Genomic DNA, 24,451 nt, shown 5'->3' on the forward strand with positions numbered 1-24,451 from the left:
TAGTAAAGTACTTTGCAAAGTTTAAAGTTCTAATTACATGCCAATTAATAGAATATATATTTATTGCCTTAGTTCAATAGCAGAATCACATGATAATTTCCAGAATTAATGCTAGTAAATGCTATCTGATTACCTATCCCTCACTCCTATGTGTTTGTTTACACAAACCCAAATAGTCTATCTGACATAGATATGAACATGTTGTAGTAGCCCGGACAGCCTAGACTTCCCTGGTTGTGCATTATGCTTTCTCCTTTGCCTTTCATCTCCTTTCACATCAAAATCATCTGCCCATTGAACAATATCCTTAGGACCAAATGTTACTAGAGGAACTGATGCCAGTAGAATATTAGTTTTAAGAAGCAATTTCTTGTATGTCCCAGCCTTGCTCAAGTGTCTCCACTAACAGCAATAGAAGGATATCAAACATCACTTATAAATCTTTTTTAAAAAACTAATATAATGGCTTTAACCTTTTCCCCCATCCCTTCTAACCAAAACAGCAAACTACTAACATACCTCTAAATAACTGGTTTTATTTCTGTTGCTTGCATATGTGCTGCTTCTAGCCTCTGGTAGAAATACTAGAAAGGCCATCAATGCTGAAATTGTACAGCAGAAATTTCTTTCCAAATTCAGTATTCCAAAGCACTTCTCAAACACAAAAAACAAACCAATATATTACTTTGTCATTTACATAATTAATGTTTTAAACCACAAGTAACAATAGAATAGTGAATAATACTCATGTTTCTTTCTCATATGTTTTAGAAGGTAAAATAAGTAGATGCATTTAATAAGAAAGGTCATCCTAAGTAGATAATGATTACAGAGTGTTTGGAATAATGTGTATTTTATCCATATTGTTTCATTATTTGCTTTGTTTCAATAGTATTCTTGTATACTATTCAATAATGCGTTACTTTAAGAAAGCATTAATATATTTATAGCATATTCATATTCAATGTTTAGATGTATATAAAATATATTTAATCATACTGAAAATACTATTTTGCGTCCTTGTACTAATTCATCATGTCTATACAGACTTATCAAAGTAATATTCCACATAAAATAAATTTTACTTAATATCCCTTTTTCTTGCTCTTTAATATAGTGTTTCACCCAAGAGGAAAGCCAAAGCCTTAAAGATTAGAATTTTCCTGCCAATCTATGAGAAACAGAGTATTTAACAGGATTTAAACAGATGAATTTTTAACCATCTGGCACTTTTATGATAATATTAATTCATTGAACTTTATTTTTTTCTTTTCTGATAACAGCATATCTGGAATTTCAGTAAGAATTTTAGCTAGAGTCAGACAGGTTAGCATTATATTTAGAGTTCTTTGTATTATAATATATAGAACTACACCCTAGATGAATCAATTTCCCATTAGGGAAAATGCTTAGACCTTTATGGTAAGCTCTACAGGGTGAGGCTTTGAGGACTGATTATGTCTTGGGTTTGCAGTTTTAATATTCCTGTTATAAGAAAGTCTTCTGAAAAAGAAAACTTCTCAACATAATCCATATCATGCCTAGATAGAGAAAAGTACAGGTTAGGAAAAAAAGTTCTACATTTTATTCTGTCTTTTATAACCTAATTGGATAAGATATTGAATGTTTTCAAATCTTATTTCCCTCATTTGCAAAATGGTATTTATTAATAACACATACTACCCTTTCCTCAGATATGCTGATGGGATCAAATGTAAAGAAAAATTATAAATCATAAAACACTACATAAATGTCAGCTCCTATTAATGGGAGAAAATATTGCTCTTGATAGATTCAGTTGGGTTTCTGCATTTTACTGTTTTGTCCATCCTAACATAGTTTTTGCTTTAAATATTTGATTCTTCCTTTAAAATAATTCCATACATTATTGTTTTCATTCCTAGTTTTTAACTGATGGCTATGATTGCCTAGCTTTTTTAAAAGTCCATATTACCCAACATTCCTCAGTTTGAACATTTAGGCCTATGGGAGATGACGGCAATAATATATAGTATTTCATATAGTTTGATACCCAAAATGCAGACTGATTATTGTAAGACTAAAGCTACTGTTGTATCATTACATTCACCATTCTCAACAAATGATGCTGATAAGATTTATCTTGTATTCCTAATTAGAACAAAAAGACAGAAGATCAAATGCACTTTTTATTACATCATATATTCTTCTCAAAATCCTTATTATGCTTATTATACTTCCTCCCTAATTGTACAACTCCATTTTTGTTGAAGTTGTGTATCATGTTAAAGGTATTCATGACTTTCATGACTTTTGATGGAATTTTAGTACTTGCAAATAAGAATGGTGTGGAGATACATAGACTTATAAATAGTGATAGAACTCAGGTGATAACATAGACAACCAATTGCTCACTTTCTTTTCTTATCAAAAACAAAACAAAAAAATGCTAGTGCCAGAGCAAGCCTCTCCTGACTTCGAGATATGAAATACTTCAACACCTTACACATGTTTATTTTATTTGTGATTACTTTAGACCATTTTCATCCAATTTTGTAACAAGGTGCTGCACTTGTATGTGACGTTATAAAGCATATAGCTCTCTTGCTGTGCACAAAATGGACACATACCATTAACCTGGATGCTTTTAGGAAAACCAGAAAAATGCATAAATGGTGGAACAGTTTGTCATTGGCCATAAAGAGATAATACATTTTTTTCATAATTACATACATTATACTCTGTCATTGTTTTATATGCCATTAATAGCTTTAATGTTTTACATAGTCTGGATAATTCTTAGTGGCAACATCAAATAAATACAAAATTATAGAATTTATAAGATATCTAACCTGTCCCTTTATTTGTTGAATTGTTCCTTCTAAAATATTTAAAGACTAAGTAAAGCCTATCAAATTATTCTGAACAAATATAGTCAATGATTTTTTTTGTTAATATCAGTATAAATCTAGCAAAGTCATTAATTTCCTATATCTCACTCATTCAATTGATTGGGATAACAGTATTTTTCAATTAAATTTTAGGTTACTAAGCAAAATTACTAGGATCTTTATTATATTTAAGTAATTCCACTAATTATATTGATTCAAACTATAAGTGAGCCAAGGGGTATCAAAGTATGTTTCAATTCAACCAATAGTTAATGGAGACTTTCAGTGTGTCCTTGATGCTATTTGAACATTAAGAATTAGATATGGGGGCAGCTAGGTGACACAGTGGATAAAGCACCAGCCCTGGATTCAGGAGGACCTGAGTTCAAATCTGTCATCAGACGCTTGACACTTACTAGTTGTGTAACTCTGGGCAAGTCTCATTGCCTGGCCAAAAAAAAAAAAAAAGAATTAGATATGGTCATAGCCCTCATGGAGCTTACATTCTAGACATATATCCTGGTTATTTAATCTTTTCCTATGTGAGCTCTTCATCAAATGAAATTATGAATAGAAACTGTTTTTAAACATCGATGCACTAATTAAATTTCAACAATAATCACTATCATGTTTACTATCATTTTGGAGAAACTACACCTATGTATATTGTAATTAATGAGATAGAGGTAAAAAGTTGGTTTGGTCTAATTCTTTGGCAGCTTCTACATTTTGCCATATTGGGAGTGAGAATATAAGTCTCTCCTAAATGAAGCATTTTCTTCAAACCTATAAAAAACCTCATAAGAAGGAAAACAAATATGAAATAGCTAAGAAAAAATTTTATCATAAAGGATTAAGTAAATTTCTAAGATAGCTTATAGTAGAAGCCAAATAGACCACATATTAAAACAATATACACATGAAAAAGTATAATTTCATATTTTGTTCCAATAAGATCCTCTAAATAACATCAGTCCCATATCCCTTTGTTGATTGAGGAAGTACGAAGAATGCTGGCTTTCGAATCAGAGGAGTTGGATACACATCTTGTTACTATCAGTGTGACATAACCCACATCACTACTTTCTCCAGACCTCAGACGCCTCACCTATAAAATGAGAGAACTCTACTAGAAACAACACTGAAGTCCATTTTTCTGGAACCTTGTTCCTATGATCTCCTAATTCATTACCTTGTTTTCTATCTATGATCCTCTATCTAATGCTTTAAAAAAAACACTCATAACATAATCTATTCCAGTGATGTCAACTCAAATAGGAAGGGGGAAAGGAACTAAACTCTATATGAGGATTTCCACATATTGACTTAGAAAACCATAAGTCAACATTATCCAAATTCTATTGCATTTTTATTTATTTTGTTAAATATTTCACAATTATATTTTAATCTGGTTTATATGGTACTAGAGGGTATTATAAGCCACAAAGTAGATTGTGAGCACAGAGAGTTTAACTCTTCTGATCTATTCTACCTAGTGTGATTTGTATTTCAAGAACCACTTAATAAGCAAGGTGTTGTGCTAGGCACTGTGCATACATACATATACCATAATGTAGATACATGTATATATGTATTATATACACTGTAGTATAGATATGTACATATGTACAATATATATATGAATATATTCTCTTACTTCAGAGCTTATATTCTATTGGGCATGACATAACATTAAACTTATAAGTATAAAATGATCATTCATAGAAGGAGAACAGTTACAATTATAGAAATTAGAAAAGGCTATCTTAGGTCTATTGAGATATTTACTTCAAACAAGCCCATTTCTGGTATGATGCCCTTCTAAACATTCCCCAGAAGGAAAATGAGCAGACAAAGATAATGCTATAAACAAGAGCCATAAATGTGAAATTATCTCTCTACCATGGATGTAATAGGAAGATAGGCAGACAGAAATATAGTTGAATAAAGAACCTAGACACAAGGGTGGGATAGAGTTGGGGAATAGGTCAAGAGAGATCCTATATTGAATTTAATTTTCCAGCAGACTGAGTTGGTATTCTTGGCTTTCTTCACAGTCTAGCAAGTTAGCAGCTTGAATCTAATGTGCCCTGTGGGAATACTTTTCTGCCAGTCTCAAAAATAGTGCATTATGCAAGTATAGCCTAGATGATATAAAATCATAAATTACTGTGGTCAAAAACTTGTAAGAACTTCAAACTTATCCAGTCTATACTTTGTGACAAAGCCTATGAGAGTATAGTCAAATGGTTTTAAATTACTTTTTAGTAATTTTGGATTAATACCAATGCATTAATTATTCCATTTCCCCTTTGATATTGAAATAGTGTATTATGTTCTAGATGAATGATACTCATTAATTGTGATCCCTGATTAGTTGCTTCCTTTCCAATTAAATAAGCTGAAGTTCTCAAGCCCTTTTGGAAGCAAATATCTTAAGATATTGAATCAAACATATATGTGTGTGTGTGTGTGTATGTGTGTGTGTATATATGTATACGTATGCATATACACACAAACATATTGTATCTATGTTTCATATTGTTGATACAGTTTATATATCATATAGTTGATGTATCATATTGCGTGGTATATTTATTTATTATGTAATTCATGATCAAAAAGCAAGGGAAAGGACAAAACTACAAAAATAGACATTTACAATGCCATAAAACATATTAAAGGATTTCAAAAAAATAAATTTTAGAAGTTTAAACTATCCTGTTTGGCCAAAGATAGCATAAGAATTAGATATTCAATTTAACTCCAAATGCCAAAAAAATTGGAAGTTATTACCTCCATTGGTGGAAGTATACATAATATTGAAAGTATTGATATCTATAAGCCTTATCAATTGTAACTTTAATCATATTTTGGCTTTTATCAAATCAATTATAAGAACTCCCAAAATGATTTCCAAAAACTCTCATTATTTTCATTTAGTTGTGACATTTTCTGCTGCACCATAACTGCTAGGTCTATGGAGCCAAGCAGACCTGGTACATCTGCTACCATCAACATATGTTTTGAAGTTTCCTGAATTAGTTCCATCTCTCTGATGGTACAAACTAAAATTATCCATATTGAGATTTTGGTGTCAGGATCCAATAATTAATTGCCGGATTGTGAGCCAATCATTTATCCTCATCACATTGTAAAATGTAGATTAAAAACTTGATGCAATTAACATATATGGCAAAAATAAAGTTTCATAAGTCATCCTCTAAACATTTAATTTCTTCTTCTATTTCTAAATTAATGGTTTTAGATTCTTTATATTCATTCCTCAAAATACTGCATGGAATTGTAAAATTTTGCCATTTTTTCATATAAGCATTGTGGTTTTTACCTTAATGTAGGAGATAATGTTAATATATTTTTTAATAAATCTATAATAAGTGGGGCTGCATAGAGCCTCAAATCAAACATTTTTGGACTAAAGATACTTGGTGCTTTGATTTAAAAATTTATGATGATTATTTGATGATATCAGCCTCTCTATATGGAAAAATGGTTGAATTTGTTCCTGTCTCCTATATATGGGAGCAAAATGAAGGTACCAGGTACCACCACAGAGATTTTTAAATCTTAAGGACTCTAAGTTAAAGTAGCTAAAAGTACTGTATTTATATTGGCATGAATTTTGTTAACAAAGATATTTGGGGTTCAATTCCTATCACTTTAAAACTTCAGACACAAATAAATCAAATGATAAATAAGACAATTTAGTGCAGAAGAGAATTAGATTTGGCTGTCTTAAACACAACCTCCATTTTTACAGAAATTTTTAAAGGTTAAAATAAGTGTATTTATTAAAGGCGAAATTGAATATCTGCAGCTTTTTAAATATCTATCAATTTCCTGATTCCACTTTTTTATTCCAAATTGCTTTGATTCTGTTATGTAGTAATCTCTAGTTATTAATACTCTCTGAAAAAAATAAGTTATGCTTTTCAATTTCTCCAGTCACATTACTTGTTACTTATGTAACACTATATATTTATTCATCAATGGACCTTCAAGTTCATTGTGAAAGTTTTAAAAAATTATGTCATAAAATAATTCCCATTGACTTCCAAAAGGGTAGACTCATATGATTTCTATTACTTAATTTTCTATGGATGACAACCCTGTTTTATAGGTATAACTCATATCACAAGTCAAATCATTCCTACACAATTGGCAATTGGCTTTATATTAACTTATAGCACAGCTTTTCTATGAACTTCCATTCTAATTCCAAGACTGTGTTTCACATATGTTTTGATTATAAGGAAAAATTTATAAGCATGATAGTGATGTACTTTTTATTGTGAGAACTTCCTGGAAATTGGTGTAATAATAACCTGCATTTTCTTCCTCATACTAGTGATAAAGCACATGCTTTGGCTCTCCTCACTCAGAAGGGAATTTTGATGTTTCACTATGAGAAATCTAAAGTGGATGGTTTTTATGGAGACTGCAAATGATTTGACATTAACATTGATGTTAAGAATAATCAGGAATAACATTTTGCCAATATTCTCAGATATCTATTATTGGGGATCTAATAAGGTCTTCCCTTCCTATTTCCTTGCTTCCTTTTCTTACTGGACATCTCATCAGGCTCTCAATTGCAATGTTTTCAACATAGAATCTTTCCTCTTTATTTGCAGCCTTAATTTCTACCTGAATTCTCTCTATTTTGAGATATTTCTTCTAGACATACGGTCCCTAAACCAGCAAATCATCTTTAACTCTTCCCTGAACCCTATTCTCAATTCCTAACAAAAGGATTAGTTGCCAGGTGGTTAGGGTACCAGACTCGAGTCAAAAAACATGGATTCAAATCCCCCTCTATGACCAACAAATAAGCCAACAAATCTCCCTGGGGATCATTTTTCACACCTATAAAATAATGGTGACTTTACTAAATGACTTCTGGGGTTCCTTCTGCTTTAAAATTCATGATTTTATGAAAAAATCTTATTTCCAACTCTATGTCTTTCAGTCCTGTCCTTTTCTATTTCTACTATCAATAACCAAGCCCTACTGCTTAGAACTTCTACTACTATGTTCCTACTCTAATCAATACCAATACATTACCCAGGAAATTTAATAATGTAACATTCAAAGCATAAAACTCAATTTGATTTAAAAAAAAACATGCAGGAATTCCCCATCTACTTTTAAATAAAGTCCTAACTCCTTAAATGGGCATTCAAGGCCTTTATCAATTAATGATATTATTACCCACATAAGGTTGTGGAAAGGACCATTATCTGCTGACCCACACCAGACCATATGTTTTCAATCATGCCTCATTGAATGGGATAAAGAATACAAGATTTCATTCTTTCATTGTTTATTATAATGAAGTATTTGACTTGGTAAATGAAAGCTCAACCCTGGATTACTTTCCCTGATCTATTTCATACTCTCATTGACATACACAGAAGTACAACTAAACTACTTGTCTCTCCATAAGCACATTCCTACTTTTTCACTTCTGTGCATTCTACTTGGAGTTAGCACTTGCATCTTCACCTTGTGGCTTATGGTGGCAGAGAGAAGAGGCACCGTCTGTTCCTTTCTTGAAATAAGTGATAGAATTTAAAAATAAGTCTGTGTACAGGCAAAGGCACATCAAATCACTATATTTTGCTTTTCTTTACCCAATCTTTGTGGATCACATGCCAAAAAAATTAAAAAGATCAATAAAGCCCATCCTGTCTCAAATGCGTTCAGAGCAGGCCAGTGACAAACTAGTAGGATAGAAAAACTTTGTCTCTCTTCCCTGAAATACAACAATCTTCCCCAGAAGCCAATGGTTCACTGCTTGTAAATTGGCATGGTTCTGTTTTCTTCCAACTACCAAGACCAGTGGGAAATGACTTGGCATGGATAAGCGCCCTTGCCCCATAGAGAAATGAATACATTTTGGTATCAAGTGATGCTTCTTCTGATAAGCAATGTAGCAATGTATGGTATGAAACCTTTTGTTGACATTAAACAAATTATAATAAAGCAAATTTTCTTGTCATGATAAACGGATGAAATACTTCTACATTAAGCCCAAGTGTTACCTTTTCCAGCAAGACTGTCATAATCCCTACAGTGAAATGAACTCTCTCCCACTGGGATTTGTTTTTACTTTCTCTTATTACAGTGGATACATTATAAGTGGCAGGCATACAACTGGTTCTCAGGCCTCCATACTCTCAGTCCATCATTCTGTTCTCTACATTATGATGTCACCTTTTATTTTACTTTACTTCTGAAGATTAAAGTTTGCATGGCGTCAAATTCAGGAATATATTAATTCAAGCCCCACCTCTGATTTCTATGGGCTTTGTGACAAGCCACTGAACCTCTCAGTGCTTTAGACAACTCTGTAAGACTATATAAGTTCCAGGGGCAGCTAGGTGGTACAGTGGATAAAGCACTGGCCCTGGATTCAGGAGGACCAGATTTCAAATCCAACCTCAGACACTTGACACTCACTAGCTGTGTGACCCTGGGCAAGTCACTTAATCCTCATTGCCCCACAAAACAAAAACAAAACAAACAAATAAACAAACAAAAAGACTAAGTTCCAGAGGTATGGACATGCATTGGCAGGACAACTTTCTATATAATATGGTTGAAACTAGAACAATAGGTCCTATGATCAATAGAGACCAAGTGAATTTTTCTGTTTACCAGACAAGGATTAACAGAACGAACATAGGAGGCAGCTAGGCGGTGCAGTGGATAAAGCATCAGCCCTGGATTCAGGAAAACCTGAGTTCAAATAGTTCAAATCCAGCCTCAGACACCTGACACTTATTAGCTGTGTGACCTTGAGCAAGTTACTTAACCCTCATACACACACACACACACACACACACACACACACACACACACGAACAATTATAAATTGTTTCTTTTCTGAAGAACAATCTTTTGTTGATTTATATGTCTTTTGTCAAGCCAAAATGAGAAAAGTGTTGGCAAAAACTAGATTCCTACTTTTTGGTTTGAGATGTAACAATCAAACACACTGGTGAAATACAAAAAGAAAACCCTGGTTCATTTATGGGCAGTAACCAATAACTGAATGTGAACATCTGAAAATACAAATAAATCTGATATTTCAATTGTAAGCAAACTACATATATATACATATAGAGCGATATAGACATATTTGTGTGCATGTGTATAAAAGAAATATTTCTATATATTAACTCAGTATCAAATCAATATCAATATCAAAATAGCATTACTATAATCATGGTTGAAAGTAGTTATTATTTATAAATTTATATTGGGTTTTCATTCTGATTAGTGTAACTGAAGCTCAAAGGGATTAATATATTTGCTTATAGTTACCTGGCTAATAAGTTGCAGATTCAGGAGTATAACTCAAATTTTTCTGAGTACTAATTCAGTGCTCTCTCTAATGCTATTTATAATAATAGTAATACAAATAACAAAAACTGGAAACTATATTATAGTGCTTTTATATCCATGATTTCATTTAATTTTCACTATAACCCTGTACACTAAGGAGCATAAATACCATCATCCCCCTCCTCATTTTAGATATGAGGAAGTTGTGTCTGTCTTCAAACAGCTAGTAAGTATTAGAGCTAGGTGTCTGCTTAAGCTACTGATTCAAAATTTGACACTCTATCTGCTATATCATGCTGGTTTGGTTTTTATATAGAACTTCTCCTTCAAATACACCATTTTTCTCAAGCAGTACTTCTATCTTGAAGTTAAAAAGCAAACTATTAATTTAACAAAAAAAAATCAGGGGAAAAATAAAAACTTTACAGTGTTAAACTTTTGTGGCTAGGACAGGAAGGGAAGAGAAAAGAAAATAACAAGGAACATACATAACCTTTATTTCTACAATACTTACCAAAATCATTAAAGAGAAAAGTACAGCCTTGAAAAAATGTTTGGATGTGATATACACATATGAAAGGAAATGGGCGTATGTATCATCTTAATCAGTCATTTTTATTTTCTTAGATCCTTTCTGGTGTTAATGTGAAATATAATAAAAAGATTTTACAAATAGAAATCCCTGTATTAATGACCTAAAAATCAAATATTTTATTATTTTGAGCTTTCACATATCATATTGCCCCCACTTTGTAGCAAACCATCAGAAATTATTTTAAAACTAAATTTACAAGTTTATCATAATTATAATTGCTATTTATACATTAAATATTTGATTCTCTATGTAATGAATGAAGCAGTCACACACATTTATTAAGTGCAACAGTCCTGTGCCTGGTGTTGGTGATATAAAGGTAAAAGAATGAAACAATTCCTACTTTTAAGCAACTTACAAAGTCAAGTTTAGTTCTATTAACCAACTATAGCCTTTTTAAATGGGGTATAAGAGACTGTAATCATTAATTAGGGTTTTAACATCTGTTGTACAGTTTTATAATGAAACCTTATAAAACTACACAATTGATAATGATATTCTACTACTGTGTCCTTGAGTTTTAACATATCATGTGTACCCACATGCACATATTATAGGTCATCTCTTCTTATTGGTTCATACTATTTTTCCATATGTCTTTTTCATATCTTTTATAAAAGATGAGCCCAATTTTGCAAGATTTTTTACTTATTTCTTAAGCTATTAGTTATTGTTCGTTTTTTAAATTATATTTTGGTTTGCTGGAAAATGTTATTTTTTCCTGCACTTGAACTCTAATTCTGAAATGGTACTTCAAGTTATGATGTCACATTTGTTTTTTACTGCTTAATCACTGGAATTTTAAATTGGATATATTCAGCCCTCCAAAAATATAATATTTCTATCCCAAATAATGCTGCACAATTTAGTAGGAAAAGACCCCTGAAAAGCTAATACATGAAGCAGGGATGAACAACAAACAAAATTATTGCATAGTGCCCAGTTTATAATCCTGTGCTTCATGATAACAATAGGTCTTATATACTTATATGATCCTATTTCCATCTTTCCCCATTGTACATACATATGTATATAACCTCACAAATATTATCTGCTAATTTATATAGATACATCACTTCTTTGTAAAAAAAAAATCTTTTTCATGGCTGTCAGGTTAATATTTCACATAATTTTCTTCTTTACTGTTCTACTTTCTTCCTTATGCTTGCATTCCTTCCAGTTTTTTTTTCCTAGTCCTCCCTTAAGAATTTGAAATATGTGTTAAAACTGCCATACATTTCTAAGAGTTGTTATTTAAAAGTCATAATACTTTATGAAGAGGAGGAATGAGGAGACTTTCCATATGTCCATTATCTCTTAGAAAGATTTTAGGACAATTTACAAACGCATTTTTAAAACTTGAATTGCTATGAAAAAATATAATGACACAACTGCTAAAGTAAAATAATATAGCTAAGCACATTTTAAACAATTCAATTTTAAACTCTTATTTGGGGCTGGGGGAAGAGCACTTTGTGGATAATCTACCCAGTAAGCTGCATTCTAACCAGTAACCTTTATCTACATAAAGGTTTTTAAAAGCAATGGCCTTAAAATGGCCTTATGGTTCTCAGTTAATGACAAAACTATCTCATTTTACATATGCAATAGAGAACTGAAGCACAGGTAGATGACTTTTCTAAGATTTCCATATTTGTAGTATGTAGAAGAGCTCAAACTGGGACTCAAAACTCACATCTTCTAAGGGTCAGTCCAGTGTTCTTTCCACTAAACAGCACCATTCTCTGCCAATTGTCCTTGACTTTAAGAAATAATCATTTATCTGTCACTCCTGTTTGAAATGCATCAAACACTCCCTAATTTTAATTAATTGAACAAAAGGCAAAAATCAACTTAAGAATATTAGAAACACATTTCCAAAGGTAGACCCAAGGTAACTGCTAAGTCACCCGATCTCAGTGGAGCAATAATTTGTAATGAATACAATTTGCATTTAAGCAATCAATATGGAAAAGTTTTTAATCTAGTTTTTCTTTAGTCATACAGGTTCTTATTTCTCCCATTATTTCTCTTTAATTGCTTTGAATTTTATTTTTGATAAAACACTTAAAGCAAAAGTAGAAACATGTCAATCACTGAGTTTGTGTGTCCAGATAAGATAACTTCTGAATGAAAAATAGAATGCTTACCCTCAAAGTATTTCTGTCTGCTCTTAGAAATACAATGACTCTGTATCAATAGAAATGACTGAATATAAATCTATAAAACATCACCAAGAAGATAATTAGTTTAAAATAAAATTTTCACATGATTCTTTCCATTGATAGTAAGGTCATTGTGTGAAATAAATCTTAAGTCTAATAACAGAAGAAATAAACATAGAAAATCATACCTAGCTCTTTTTTTTGGGGGGGGGGGGAGTTGGTCTTAATATTTTCCCCAAAAATAGCTGCATAAAAATCCAATCATGTACTTTTCTCATTTATTTTGATTCCACTACTTTGGAAAGATTACAGTCTTAAATGGAAAACATAATTGTCATTATTTACCCTTAAATATAACACCCAGCATAGTGCCAAACAAATTATTTCTACATATGAACTTGTTTTCATTCATATCATATTCACAACCCTGTTAGAAAACTTTTTTTTTCTTTAAAGGTCCTTATTTTGCTATTTTTCCTGAGGTGGGCTATGCCAGGATTTTTGAAAGCAATCTCTTTAACTTGCATACTTCCATGCTAACAAAATTTGTTAACTTGTATTTCATCTTATAGAATGTATTTCCTGATACATGTTTTTGTTTGTTTTCTTAACTAGTGAAAAAGGCCATAGATTTTAAATCTAGAGGATTTAAATTGTTTCCAGGGAAAGACAACAGCAACAAGTTTTCTATCTGTGAGTGTACTTCTTTTTGTTACTTTCTCTAGTGCAAGAGTGAAGTCTGTGCTGTCTGTGTTGTGTGTTTTGAACTTTATGTGTATTTCAATATAACTATTAATTGTTCTATAACATGCATGGCAAATACTAAATATGTGAATCATTGAAAATTTTTAATATGAATTACATTTACTAGTTGCAGGAAGATACTCATTCTGAGATGAGTATCTACTGTCATTGATATTTAAAAAGAAGAAAATGTGATTTGAGCACCCCTTCTGCTGAGTCTATAGTTTTATCATCAGGTTCTTGACCTAGGAATGGGTCTGTGGTGACCTTCCTTAGAAAGATGTGTTTTGATTCCATTTCTGTCTATGCTTATCAAGTTCTCAACTTAAGAATTGTGTATTTCTAGAGAAAACCCTTTAAATTAATGAACACTTGCTATGTAGGAAAAAAATAACAGTCTTCATTTTTAGTTAATAGGTCATTTAAATAGGGGCACTTAATTTTCCTATAAAGTAATCAAATTCAGTTCAGCAGATATGCATTAGGTACACACTGTGTAAGGCACTGGCTAGGAACTGACAATGCAAAGTCAAAAACGAAACACTAACACATTCTACTGGGGGGTGCCGCTAGATGGCGCAGTGGATAAAGCACTGGATTCAGGAGTACCCGAGTTCAAATCCAGCCTCAGACACTTGACACTTACTAGCTGTGTGACCTTGGGCAAGTCACTTAACCCCCATTGCCCCACAAAATAAAAAACAAACAAACAAACAAATTCTACTGGGGAGAAGGAATAACAATGCAGATGTAAAAATAAATGTGCTGTGCAAAGCAGTTTCAAGGTGGAATTCAGGGTGGAGAAAGAAGACAAAGCACTATAGGTGGGGATGTTAAATCAAAAAGGTCTTTTATAGGAGATGCCACGGGTAAGAATCACTGACACTGCATGTCACAGAATCACACAAATTGAAGGGCACTTATTCCAAGGCAAGATACCAGTCAGCCCATCCTTTACCTAAAAGATAGATAGATGATAAATATCATAGTAACAATTTTAAAAGAATGTTAGCCACGCAATATATGGATATATATTAAAGTTTAAAAGACTATATTCAATTTAGTATAAAATGACAAAATGGAAGTCATCTTAAAATTAACACTTATGAAGTAGGCAATGCAATTGTTACAAATAATTATTATTACTGATTTATAACTCCCTTCCTCTTTCAACAAATGTTTTACTCATCATGGTCATTTTTACACAATGTCCAGATTAATCTGTTAAATTGTGTTGATAACTATGTAATTAGGATATTTCACTATATTCAGTTTAGAAGTCCTTTGTGTTATAATTATTTTCTTAGATGTGCTGAAAAAATTGTCACTGATTTTTCTGACAATTGATTCCCTTCATACTGAAGCACATTTGGGATAAATATAGTATCAAATCCATTAAATTTTAATCTATTTAAATATTATTATGATATAAAATTGTCTGACATTTCAATTAGACTTGAAAATCTTAAACACATAAAAACAATTGGGATAATTAGCTGATGAGTAGCCATATTGATCAAAGTTAGGTACAATCATCTCAACAGAATTTAGTCACAACTAGGTTTTCCTGTTATTCATTGGAATCAAAACAAATATATGAAAAATTGAACTGATGTGATTTTCAAGATGACAATAACACATTCCCATTATCATACAATTAGCATAGACTTAATTCTTTCATAGGTGTCCTATTTGATAGAGATCATTTCTCAACCATAGTAAATAACAAAATTTCAGAATGGAATTAAATACTTCTTCCAGGGGGCAGCTAGGTGGTGCAGTGGATAAAGCACCAGTCCTGAGTTCAGGAGGACCTAAGTTCAAATGAGACCTCAGACACTTGACATTTTCTAGCTTTGTGATCCTTGGGCAAGTCACTTAACCCTCATTGCCCTGCCCCCAAAAAATACTTCTTTCATATAAACTCTCATGATATTAATGATCTTTTTTCCATACATTAATGTAGCCAGAATATCATCATTATTGTTGTTTTATCCAAAAGGGAGAATTTCAGCTTCTCCACATAATTTTTAATTGGAAGCTAATACATTTGTTTTAAAGGGAAAATATTGACAGAACTTTTCTGTTCATATTTGGATTGATTTTCTGTTCCCTAAATTGTATGTAATGTTCAGTTGGTCTTAGGTAAATAGAATTGTTGTTCTAACCATCCATTGTTGCTTTGTTTCTCCAATGTAGCAAATATTAAGTTAGTAGAAGTGCCTGTACCTCATATGTGCCTGTAGATATTACATCAAGATAATATGTTGTTGTTTATAAGGAAAATCCATATTCAAGTTCAATAGGAAAATAAATTCTATAATATGGAAGTCAGTTATATCTTATACCCATATTGATACAAAAATAAATAGGTCATCTTTATTGATTAATATATATGAGACATAGGTCAGTGATAATACATTTTAGTATTTCTTTCTACATTTTATTTAATGACCCATTTCAAATTATTATTACTTTTATTATCATTACTACCAAAGTATTAAGGAAATTTTTAGTTTTATCCAATTATTTTTTTTACTTTAAACTTAAATTTTTAATCCACGTGTGGCACTTTTATTTTTTATTTTAAATACTTATGCATATAAGCTGTAGTTTTCCATTTCAATTAGATCAATAAAATTATGTCAGATATTTTATAAAGATACAAAATAGGTGCCTACATCATTTAAAATTTTATTTTTAAATATTTCAGCCTATAACCTGCTTATGAAAGATTTTTTCACTCAGAAAGGTATTTGGGCCAACATCCTTTAATTATTTATACTTTTATGTACCTCATCCTAAATAAGCATATAATTCCCCAATTATTTCGACTCCTAGGCAACATATTCACTTAATATAGTATGTTCTTATTAGTCTTCTGAATCTTGCTTTTCTTAAACAAAAGTACTTATAAGAATACCTATTCTCTCCAGTATTGTTAAGTCTATTATCTGTGCTTCTGGAAGGGAATATTATCTATAATAAAACCGATCATCTTCCCTCTTTTAAAGACCAGACTTTTCTTCTTGTAACAGCACCTTTTGTTAGCAAAGAAAGAAAAAAATGAAAGTAAGAAAGCATTCAGAAAACTATAGAAACAATCTTGAAGTAAAGCTAGTTATATCAAGATTCCCTTTGAATACCTTGCTACATTCATCTTAAGTAGCTCCTTTTAATTCTATATGCTTCTCTAAAAGGGAAAAATAAAAAAACATCATGTTATTGATAGAAAATAAAGTTGATTTTAAATATGAAAGGAAGATGAGTTAACTAAGATGAATATTATTATTGATAGTATTTTTTTTTCATGCTAAGGCCTCTTGGGGAGTATGTAGAGGAAATACTAGTTTCCCTAATTATTCTACTTTTCCCCCTATGCTTTCACATACATGACTAACTAACTCCCATGTTGAACTCAGCCACCAGAGAAATACAGGATAAAAGCAAACTGTTCTTTCTAAATAGTAGAAGAAAAATGAGAAGAGTCAGAGAAAATGGAGAAAGCATTAAACTACTTGGAGCTTCTAAAATGTACCTGCCATTTTTCTGAACTTGAAAACCTAAAGAGGGAAGAGGAAAATTTTATTTTAAAATTCTTTCCATCTTATACTGAAAACAATTGTTTGATTTAATTCTTAACATTGTATTTAGCTGTGTTGTCTCACATTGACAGAAACTAAAATGTTGGAGGTCATAGAAATGATAAAAGAAATACTGTATTTCTTAACTTATTTTTCACTGTTTTTCATTAGCATTTTTCTTTAAAAAAAAAACTGTTGAATTTAAGGCAGGCTTTTCCCAATATCTTCCAGGACTTAAATGTTATTATTTCTTCATCATTATGATTTTTAAAAGGACAGAGAAGAAAACATTTATACTAAAATATCCTTGATGATTAAGATGGTAGACATTTTAAAAATTATATAGAGTAATAAAAAGTCTTAACACTAGCATTTACACTAAACTAAGAATTTCATTATGCTAAATAAAGTGTTCCAAATATATTAAGCACCTACATAAGTGACTGGCCAATAAGGAATGCTTATATATTCAAAATATAGAGTTTCAACCATAGAATTTTCAAATTAAATAATCTAAATATAATACAATATAAGCAAGAACTTGAGTTTATATTTTGATGGATGACAGCTAAAGAGGAAAATTGAATATTGTAGTTAATGTTAATTTATCTGTAGTTTCAAATATTCTTCAAAATATTGAAATCTTGTAACAAAGCTATAATTTTAATCAATGAACAATTATTAAACATTTATTATTGGACAAGCATTGTGCTTAGATGTAGGAGATGAGAAAGAACAGTAATCCCTGCCCTCAAAGAAATTATATTCTTATGGGGAAAAATATGCATGCATACACATACACACCATGATATGTGTATATATGTATATATGCACACATATACATACATACAAATAAATGTATGTATGTGTATATACATAGTATACAACTATATGTGTATATAGATAGATGACAGATAGATAGATAGACAGATAGTAACTTTAAGGGAGAAAGCATTATCTTGAGAGACTGGGAAAAGTCTACTTCACAAGGTGGCAATTGAGCTGAGCCTTGAAAGAACCCAGAGATTCTAACCATTTTTCCACAGTTATGGAACACTTCCCATGTGCCTACTGGTTAGTATCACAGCAACTGATATGAATATGACTCATAGATTTCAAGTATGAAGACATTTTATTGGTCATCTTGCCCAATCCACTCATTTTAAAGATGAGGTAACTGAAGTCTATAAAGGCTAAGTACTTTCTTCAAGGTCAAATAAAAAGTAAATAGCAAAGTCTACATTTGAATCCAGGTCTATCTAGTATTCCTTCCAATATACTATGCTGCTTCTCAATAGATTACAATTTTCTTTAGGGTGAGAACTAAGCATTATGAGTGCACACATACATATGTATATATGTATATTGTGTGTATCTATATATATATATAAGCACATATATGCATACATGTGTGCATTTATTTATTTAGCCATTTGATTATTTAATTGGTTATTTGGTTATTTATTTATTTATGCATGGATTCCTATTGTAGACAAAGAAGTATTTTAGGTGCCATGGATAATATACACACATATACATAATATAAATATATGCATATGGTTCATTTGTGTGATATCATATATAGTGGTATATGCATGCATATTATCCATATCATCTAAGATACTACATTGCCTATGATAAAAATTTGATTATTAGTTGAATTAAGTTGCTTTGTGAAAAAAAAAACAATTCTTACCCTCAAGTCAATAGTAAAGCAAAAAACAACCAAAAAAACACATTTATTCAGTGCTTAATATGTGTGGGCCAGGCAATGGTAAACACTAGGAATGCATAGAATGAAAGGCAGAAACAAAATCCACGCGATAAAGGAGTTCACATTCTATTGGGGCAGAACACATTCAAATAACTATGTCCATTTATAATGGATACAGAGTAAAAAAAAATCATTTTCCGAGGGTAGCTACAAGAAGTGGAAGAAAAAGGAAGAGGAACAGAGTCAGAACTAGGAAAGGCCTCCTGCTGGAGCTGAGATCTAAACTGAATATTGAAGGAAATAGAATTTCAGAGGCAGAAATGAGAAAGAAATATTTCATGCATAGGGATGGTTAGTGAAAATGCAGAGTCAGATTATGGTGTGTTGTATGTGAAGAGCAAGAAGTAGGGCCTTCTAGCTAGATCTTTTTCTTTTTTTTTTTTTTTTTAGTGAGGCAATTAGGGTTAAGTGACTTGCCCAGGGTCACACAGCTAGTAAGTGTTAAGTGTCTGAGGCCGGATTTGAACTCAGGTACTCTTGATTCCAGGGCCGGTGCTCTATCCACTGCACCACCTAGCTGCCCCCTAGCTAGATTTTAAAGCAAGTGAAGATGAGTAATGTAAAAAAACAAAAAGACTGGAAAGATAGGAAGGGGTCATCATGGAGGGCTTTCAATGTCAAATGTCACATTTTATATTTGATACTGGATAGAATAGGAAGCCATTGGAATTCACTGAGTTGAAAGATGACATGGCCAAACTTGTGCTTTCAGAAAAGCACTTTGATAGCTGAGTAGAAAGAGGATGAGTGTAGAAAGAAACATTAAGTAAGGGAAACCAACCAGAAAGCTATTGTAATAATGTAGTAATGAGGTAAAGAGGATGCTTTAAGGTATCAGAAAAGAAAGAGATCCAAAATATAATGATATAAGCAAAAAGAATCATTCATGTTTTCTAATGTAACTATCTTATGGTATCAAACAGTCACAGCAAAAATAAGGTTATTAATTATAATATATGTTATATTGTGGCTAAGGAGTTTAGAAAAAAAATACCATTTTAAACTTCTATCCCTGAGTGGGAAGGAACTTGTCATAAGAGTTGCTAAGGCACTCCAAAATCTCCTTAAAATATAGAAGGCAAAGGATGGCTTTCTAGGGTCATTCAGAGTAAGGGATATATCTTAGTAAACAAAGGTAATATAAAAACAGAAATTATCAACAAGCATTAAAATTTTGCAAAACAAAAATATGTATACTGGATAATACTTTCAATGTATTATGAAGGATGTCCAGGTTACAAGACTGTGTGTTTCCCCTCTGCTCCCATTCTCCCCATGCCCAAATGTTTCAGTCATTCACCATATATATCTTTTTTTTTTCCCCAGGCAATAAGGGTTAAGTGACTTGCCCAAGGTCACACAGCTAGTAAGTGTTAAGTGTCTGAGGCCGGATTTGAACTCAGGTCCTCCTGAATCCAGGGCTGGTGCTCTATCCACTGCACCACCTAGCTGTCCCATGAAGTGTTTTCTTGACAAAGATACTGGAATGGTTTAACATTTCTTTTTCCAGCTTATTTTACACATGAAGAAACTGAAGCTAATAGGATTAAGTGACTAGCCCAGGGTTACACAGCTAGGAAGTGTCTGAGGCCATTTTAAAATGCAAGCTTTCCTGACTCCACACACAGCAATCTATCTACTGCTCCACCTAGCTGCTCAATTGGAATAAATGACCAAGCTTTAAAGCACATGTGAAAATAGATATCACTCTCCCCATGCCCAACTGTTTCAGTCATTCACCATATATATCTTTTTTTTTTCCCTAGGCAATAAGGGTTAAGTGACTTGCCCAGGGTCACACAGCTAGTAAGTGTCAAGTGTCTGAGGCCGGATTTGAACTCAGGCCCTCCTGAATCCATGGCCAGTGCTTTATCCAATGCATCACCTACCTGCCCCCACCATATATATCTTCTATGTATTTCGAGGTACACACACATAGAGTGAGACACATGCACATGTGTGAGTATATACACACACACACATACATAAAGATGAATTTCTCTATCTAGAGGGAACTAGAACATTTTGGAAATAAGAAGGAATAAGCTTCAAAGATTTACATTCAAATCCTGCTTTAGACAAATATCTGTATGACCCTGGGCAAGTCAGGTTATCAGACTCCATTTCCTCACTTGAAAAAAAGAAAAGATAGGACTAAATTATAAAATATATGAGCCTATGATCCTATAAGTCAAGATTATGGTGGATTGTGAGAGCTAAAATGATGAGGTATAACTTGATAAATAGGGATTAGTCACAGTGAAATTTAAATAGTGTTTTAGACTTGGTGCAGAAGTACTAGCTTCCCATCACGCCTCTACCATTCACTATCTGTGTGATCTTGAGCAAGACATTTCACTTTTATGGGCTTCATTTTTCTTGCCTGCAATAATCAACAAATTTTTGAACCCTTGTATTCTTCAATATTCAAATTCTAAAGTGGGAGTTCGGGAAAGATCTTAAGAGAAAAGAACAAGGTGAAGTCAGGGTTTTAGAAAGTTTAGTCTTAGATAGAGGTTCTTACCCTGAGGTCTATTGTCCTTTTTTTTTAAACATTTTGATAGCTGTATTTCAATATAATCGGGTACCTTTCTAATTATCTGTATTTCATTTCTATTATAGTGCTTGTTGATACTTTTGTACATTTAACAACATTCTGAGAAAGAATCCATAAGGTTCACCAGATTGCCAAAAGGACACATGAACACAAAAAGGTTAAGAACCTTGATCTTAGAGGGAGATGAATTATAATGGGTGATATAATCACAGAAACATAAAAACAAGGAAGGAAGGAAGGAGAGAGGGAAAGAGAAAAAAGGAAGATGATAGATAGAAAGATAGATAGATAGATAGATAGATAGATAGATAGATAGATAGATAGATAGATAGATAGATAGATTGATTGATAGATAGAGCATTTATTAAATAATAAGTACCAGACACTTCTAATAATAAATTCAGTTATAGATAAGTTGAAATTTGAGATGATGGAGGGACATCCAGTAGAAATATTCAATAGGCAGTTTGGGGGTATGAAACAAGGGCTAGTGAGAGAGATTTCTAAAAGATACATTAGCATAGAGATGATCATTCAATTTAAGAAAATGAATGTTTTCCCTTGGATAAAAGAGAAGGTGTAGAATTGAGTCTTATGGAATAATCACAGTGTAGACAGAAGAAATCAAAGAAAGTCAATAAATAAAAACAACAGGAAGAACAAGTGTAATGAGTTAGCAAATACCAAGAGCCTGAACTCAACACACAGGTCAAAAAGAATGACAGAAAAAATACATTAGATATGGCAATAAGGATGCCATTGAAATACCGAATATAATAGTTTCAGAAGAGTAGTAGTAGTAATAAAATCAGGATTGTAGTTAGCCCTGAAAGAAGAATTAATTGAGATTATGCTGTTCAGTAGTACACTAGGACGCACTAGAAACCTTCAGCAAGAAACAGGGTATAATGTTGAGATGAGGTGCATTTTCAGAGTCACAGAAATTCTGTCATTTACTATGCATTTAGAAGTATCAGTGATTTGCCAAGAATCATGCTTCACTCTGAGAAAACAAAAATGAGGCAAGGCCCTGTCATCAAGTGAGAGAACACGCTACTGGAGAAATGTGCTTTCACATATTTACATATAAGTAAATACAAGATCTACATAGAATAAATGCAAAGCAGTATAGAGTCAGAGGGGTCCTAACAAGTAGGAAATCAGAACAGACCTCTAGAAGTGAGCTTTGAAGTGAGCTGAAGGTTTCAAAAAGGAGAGATGAGGAGAGAGTACGTTAAAAGTATGAAGGAGGGCAGCTAGGTGGCATAGTGGATAGAACACAGTCCCTGGAGTCAGGAAGACCTGAGTTCAAATCCAGCCTCAGACACTTGACATGTACTAGCTGTGTGACCCTAGGCAAGTCACTTAACCCCAATTGCCTCACAAAAAAAAAAAAGTATGAAGGAAACTCATGTAAAGACAAAAGTGAAAGAAAGAATATGATTTATGAGTAAAACCAAGGAAGCAAGTTTGACTGGAATGGAGAATGTAAGAAGGAAGGGCAGTGATATAAAAATAGAATATAAAGATAGATTTGAGTCAAATAGTGAAAATAATTTCTAAATATAGAAGTTTGCATTTACTTCTAAAGGAATTTAATACTACTAAAATATTTTGAGCAAAGAAATGATATCTTCAGACCTGTGTTTTTTGGTTTTTGGGGGGTTGCAGGGGGGGTTGCAGGGCAATGGAGGTTGTGACTTGCGCAGGGTCACACAGCTAGTAAGTGTCAAGTGTTTGAGGTCGGATTTGAATTCAGGTCCTCATGAATCCAGGGTCAGTGTTTTATCCACTGTGCCACCTAGCTGCCCCCAGACCTGTGTTTTAAGAACATCAAATGGGCAACTGTGTAAGCAGTAGATGGGAGAGGGGAGAGACTTGAGGTAGAGAAAACAATTAGAAGTGTTTCAGTTTTCCAAAGCAAGGGAAGGATGAGGACCTGTACTAGGGTAATTATGGTTAATGTGGAGAGAAAAATAATGATGAGAGTGATACTGTGGTGGGAGAATGAAAAAAAAAAACTTAGGAATGGATTGAATATTCAGTGAATAAGTAAGAGTAAAAACCAAAATATGGTACCTATGGGGGTTAGCAGCCTGGGTGGCTGGAAAAATGGTGGTGTCCTTTACAGAAATAGTTAAGGTAAGCGGAAAGTGGGTTTCAGGTGAAAGATAAGTTATATTTCAGACATATTCAATTTGAGATACCTATGAGATATTGAGGTAGAGATGTACGGCAGGCCATTGGAAATGTAGGATTAAATCTAAGGCAATAGATGAGGGTAAAATTTTGAGTCATATGTATAGAGAAAGTAGCTAAATGCATAGGAGCTGACTAATCATCAACAAATTGAGGAGAGAGAAAGATAAGGAGAGGATCTAACACACAGTCCTAGGGTATATCAGGATAATGATCCTAGAAAGGAAAGAGAGAAGCATGACTTGTTCAGTCAAAAGAAGAGGAAAAGTGGCCTGTAAATTCAGGGAAGAAACAGTTCTCAGAAAGAGGGAATGATCAGCAGTGTTAAATGCTAAAGAGAAGTCCAGAAGAGACTAGACTGAGAAAACTTTTTGCCTTTATCAATATGAGAAGAATGATGACCCTGGAGAGAGCAGTTTTAGTCCAACTGGGGACAGGAGTTAGATTATGTGGGGTTGAGAAGTACATGGGAGAGAAGAAAGTGGAGACAGTGGAGGTAGAAACCTATTTTATTCATAGGAAGTAAATTTGGCTAGGGAAAGTTAGCTCTTTTCAAGACTCAACAAAGGGATAGTAGAGTCAATTAGGGGTA

The 24,451-nt window shown here is 32.5% G+C and overlaps 1 protein-coding gene across 1 annotated transcript in view; it reads left to right on the plus strand.

The window, feature by feature from the left end:
* CSMD3 (CUB and Sushi multiple domains 3) overlaps window positions 1–24,451 on the plus strand; it is a 1,584,452-nt gene that overhangs the window by 664,214 nt on the left and 895,787 nt on the right. The window contains 1 exon segment of the mRNA XM_043974157.1: window positions 13,617–13,694. Coding sequence (XP_043830092.1) covers window positions 13,617–13,694 — 78 coding nt within the window.

This window comes from Dromiciops gliroides, chromosome 1 (assembly GCF_019393635.1).
Source record: "Dromiciops gliroides isolate mDroGli1 chromosome 1, mDroGli1.pri, whole genome shotgun sequence".
NCBI classification, from domain to species: domain Eukaryota; kingdom Metazoa; phylum Chordata; class Mammalia; order Microbiotheria; family Microbiotheriidae; genus Dromiciops; species Dromiciops gliroides.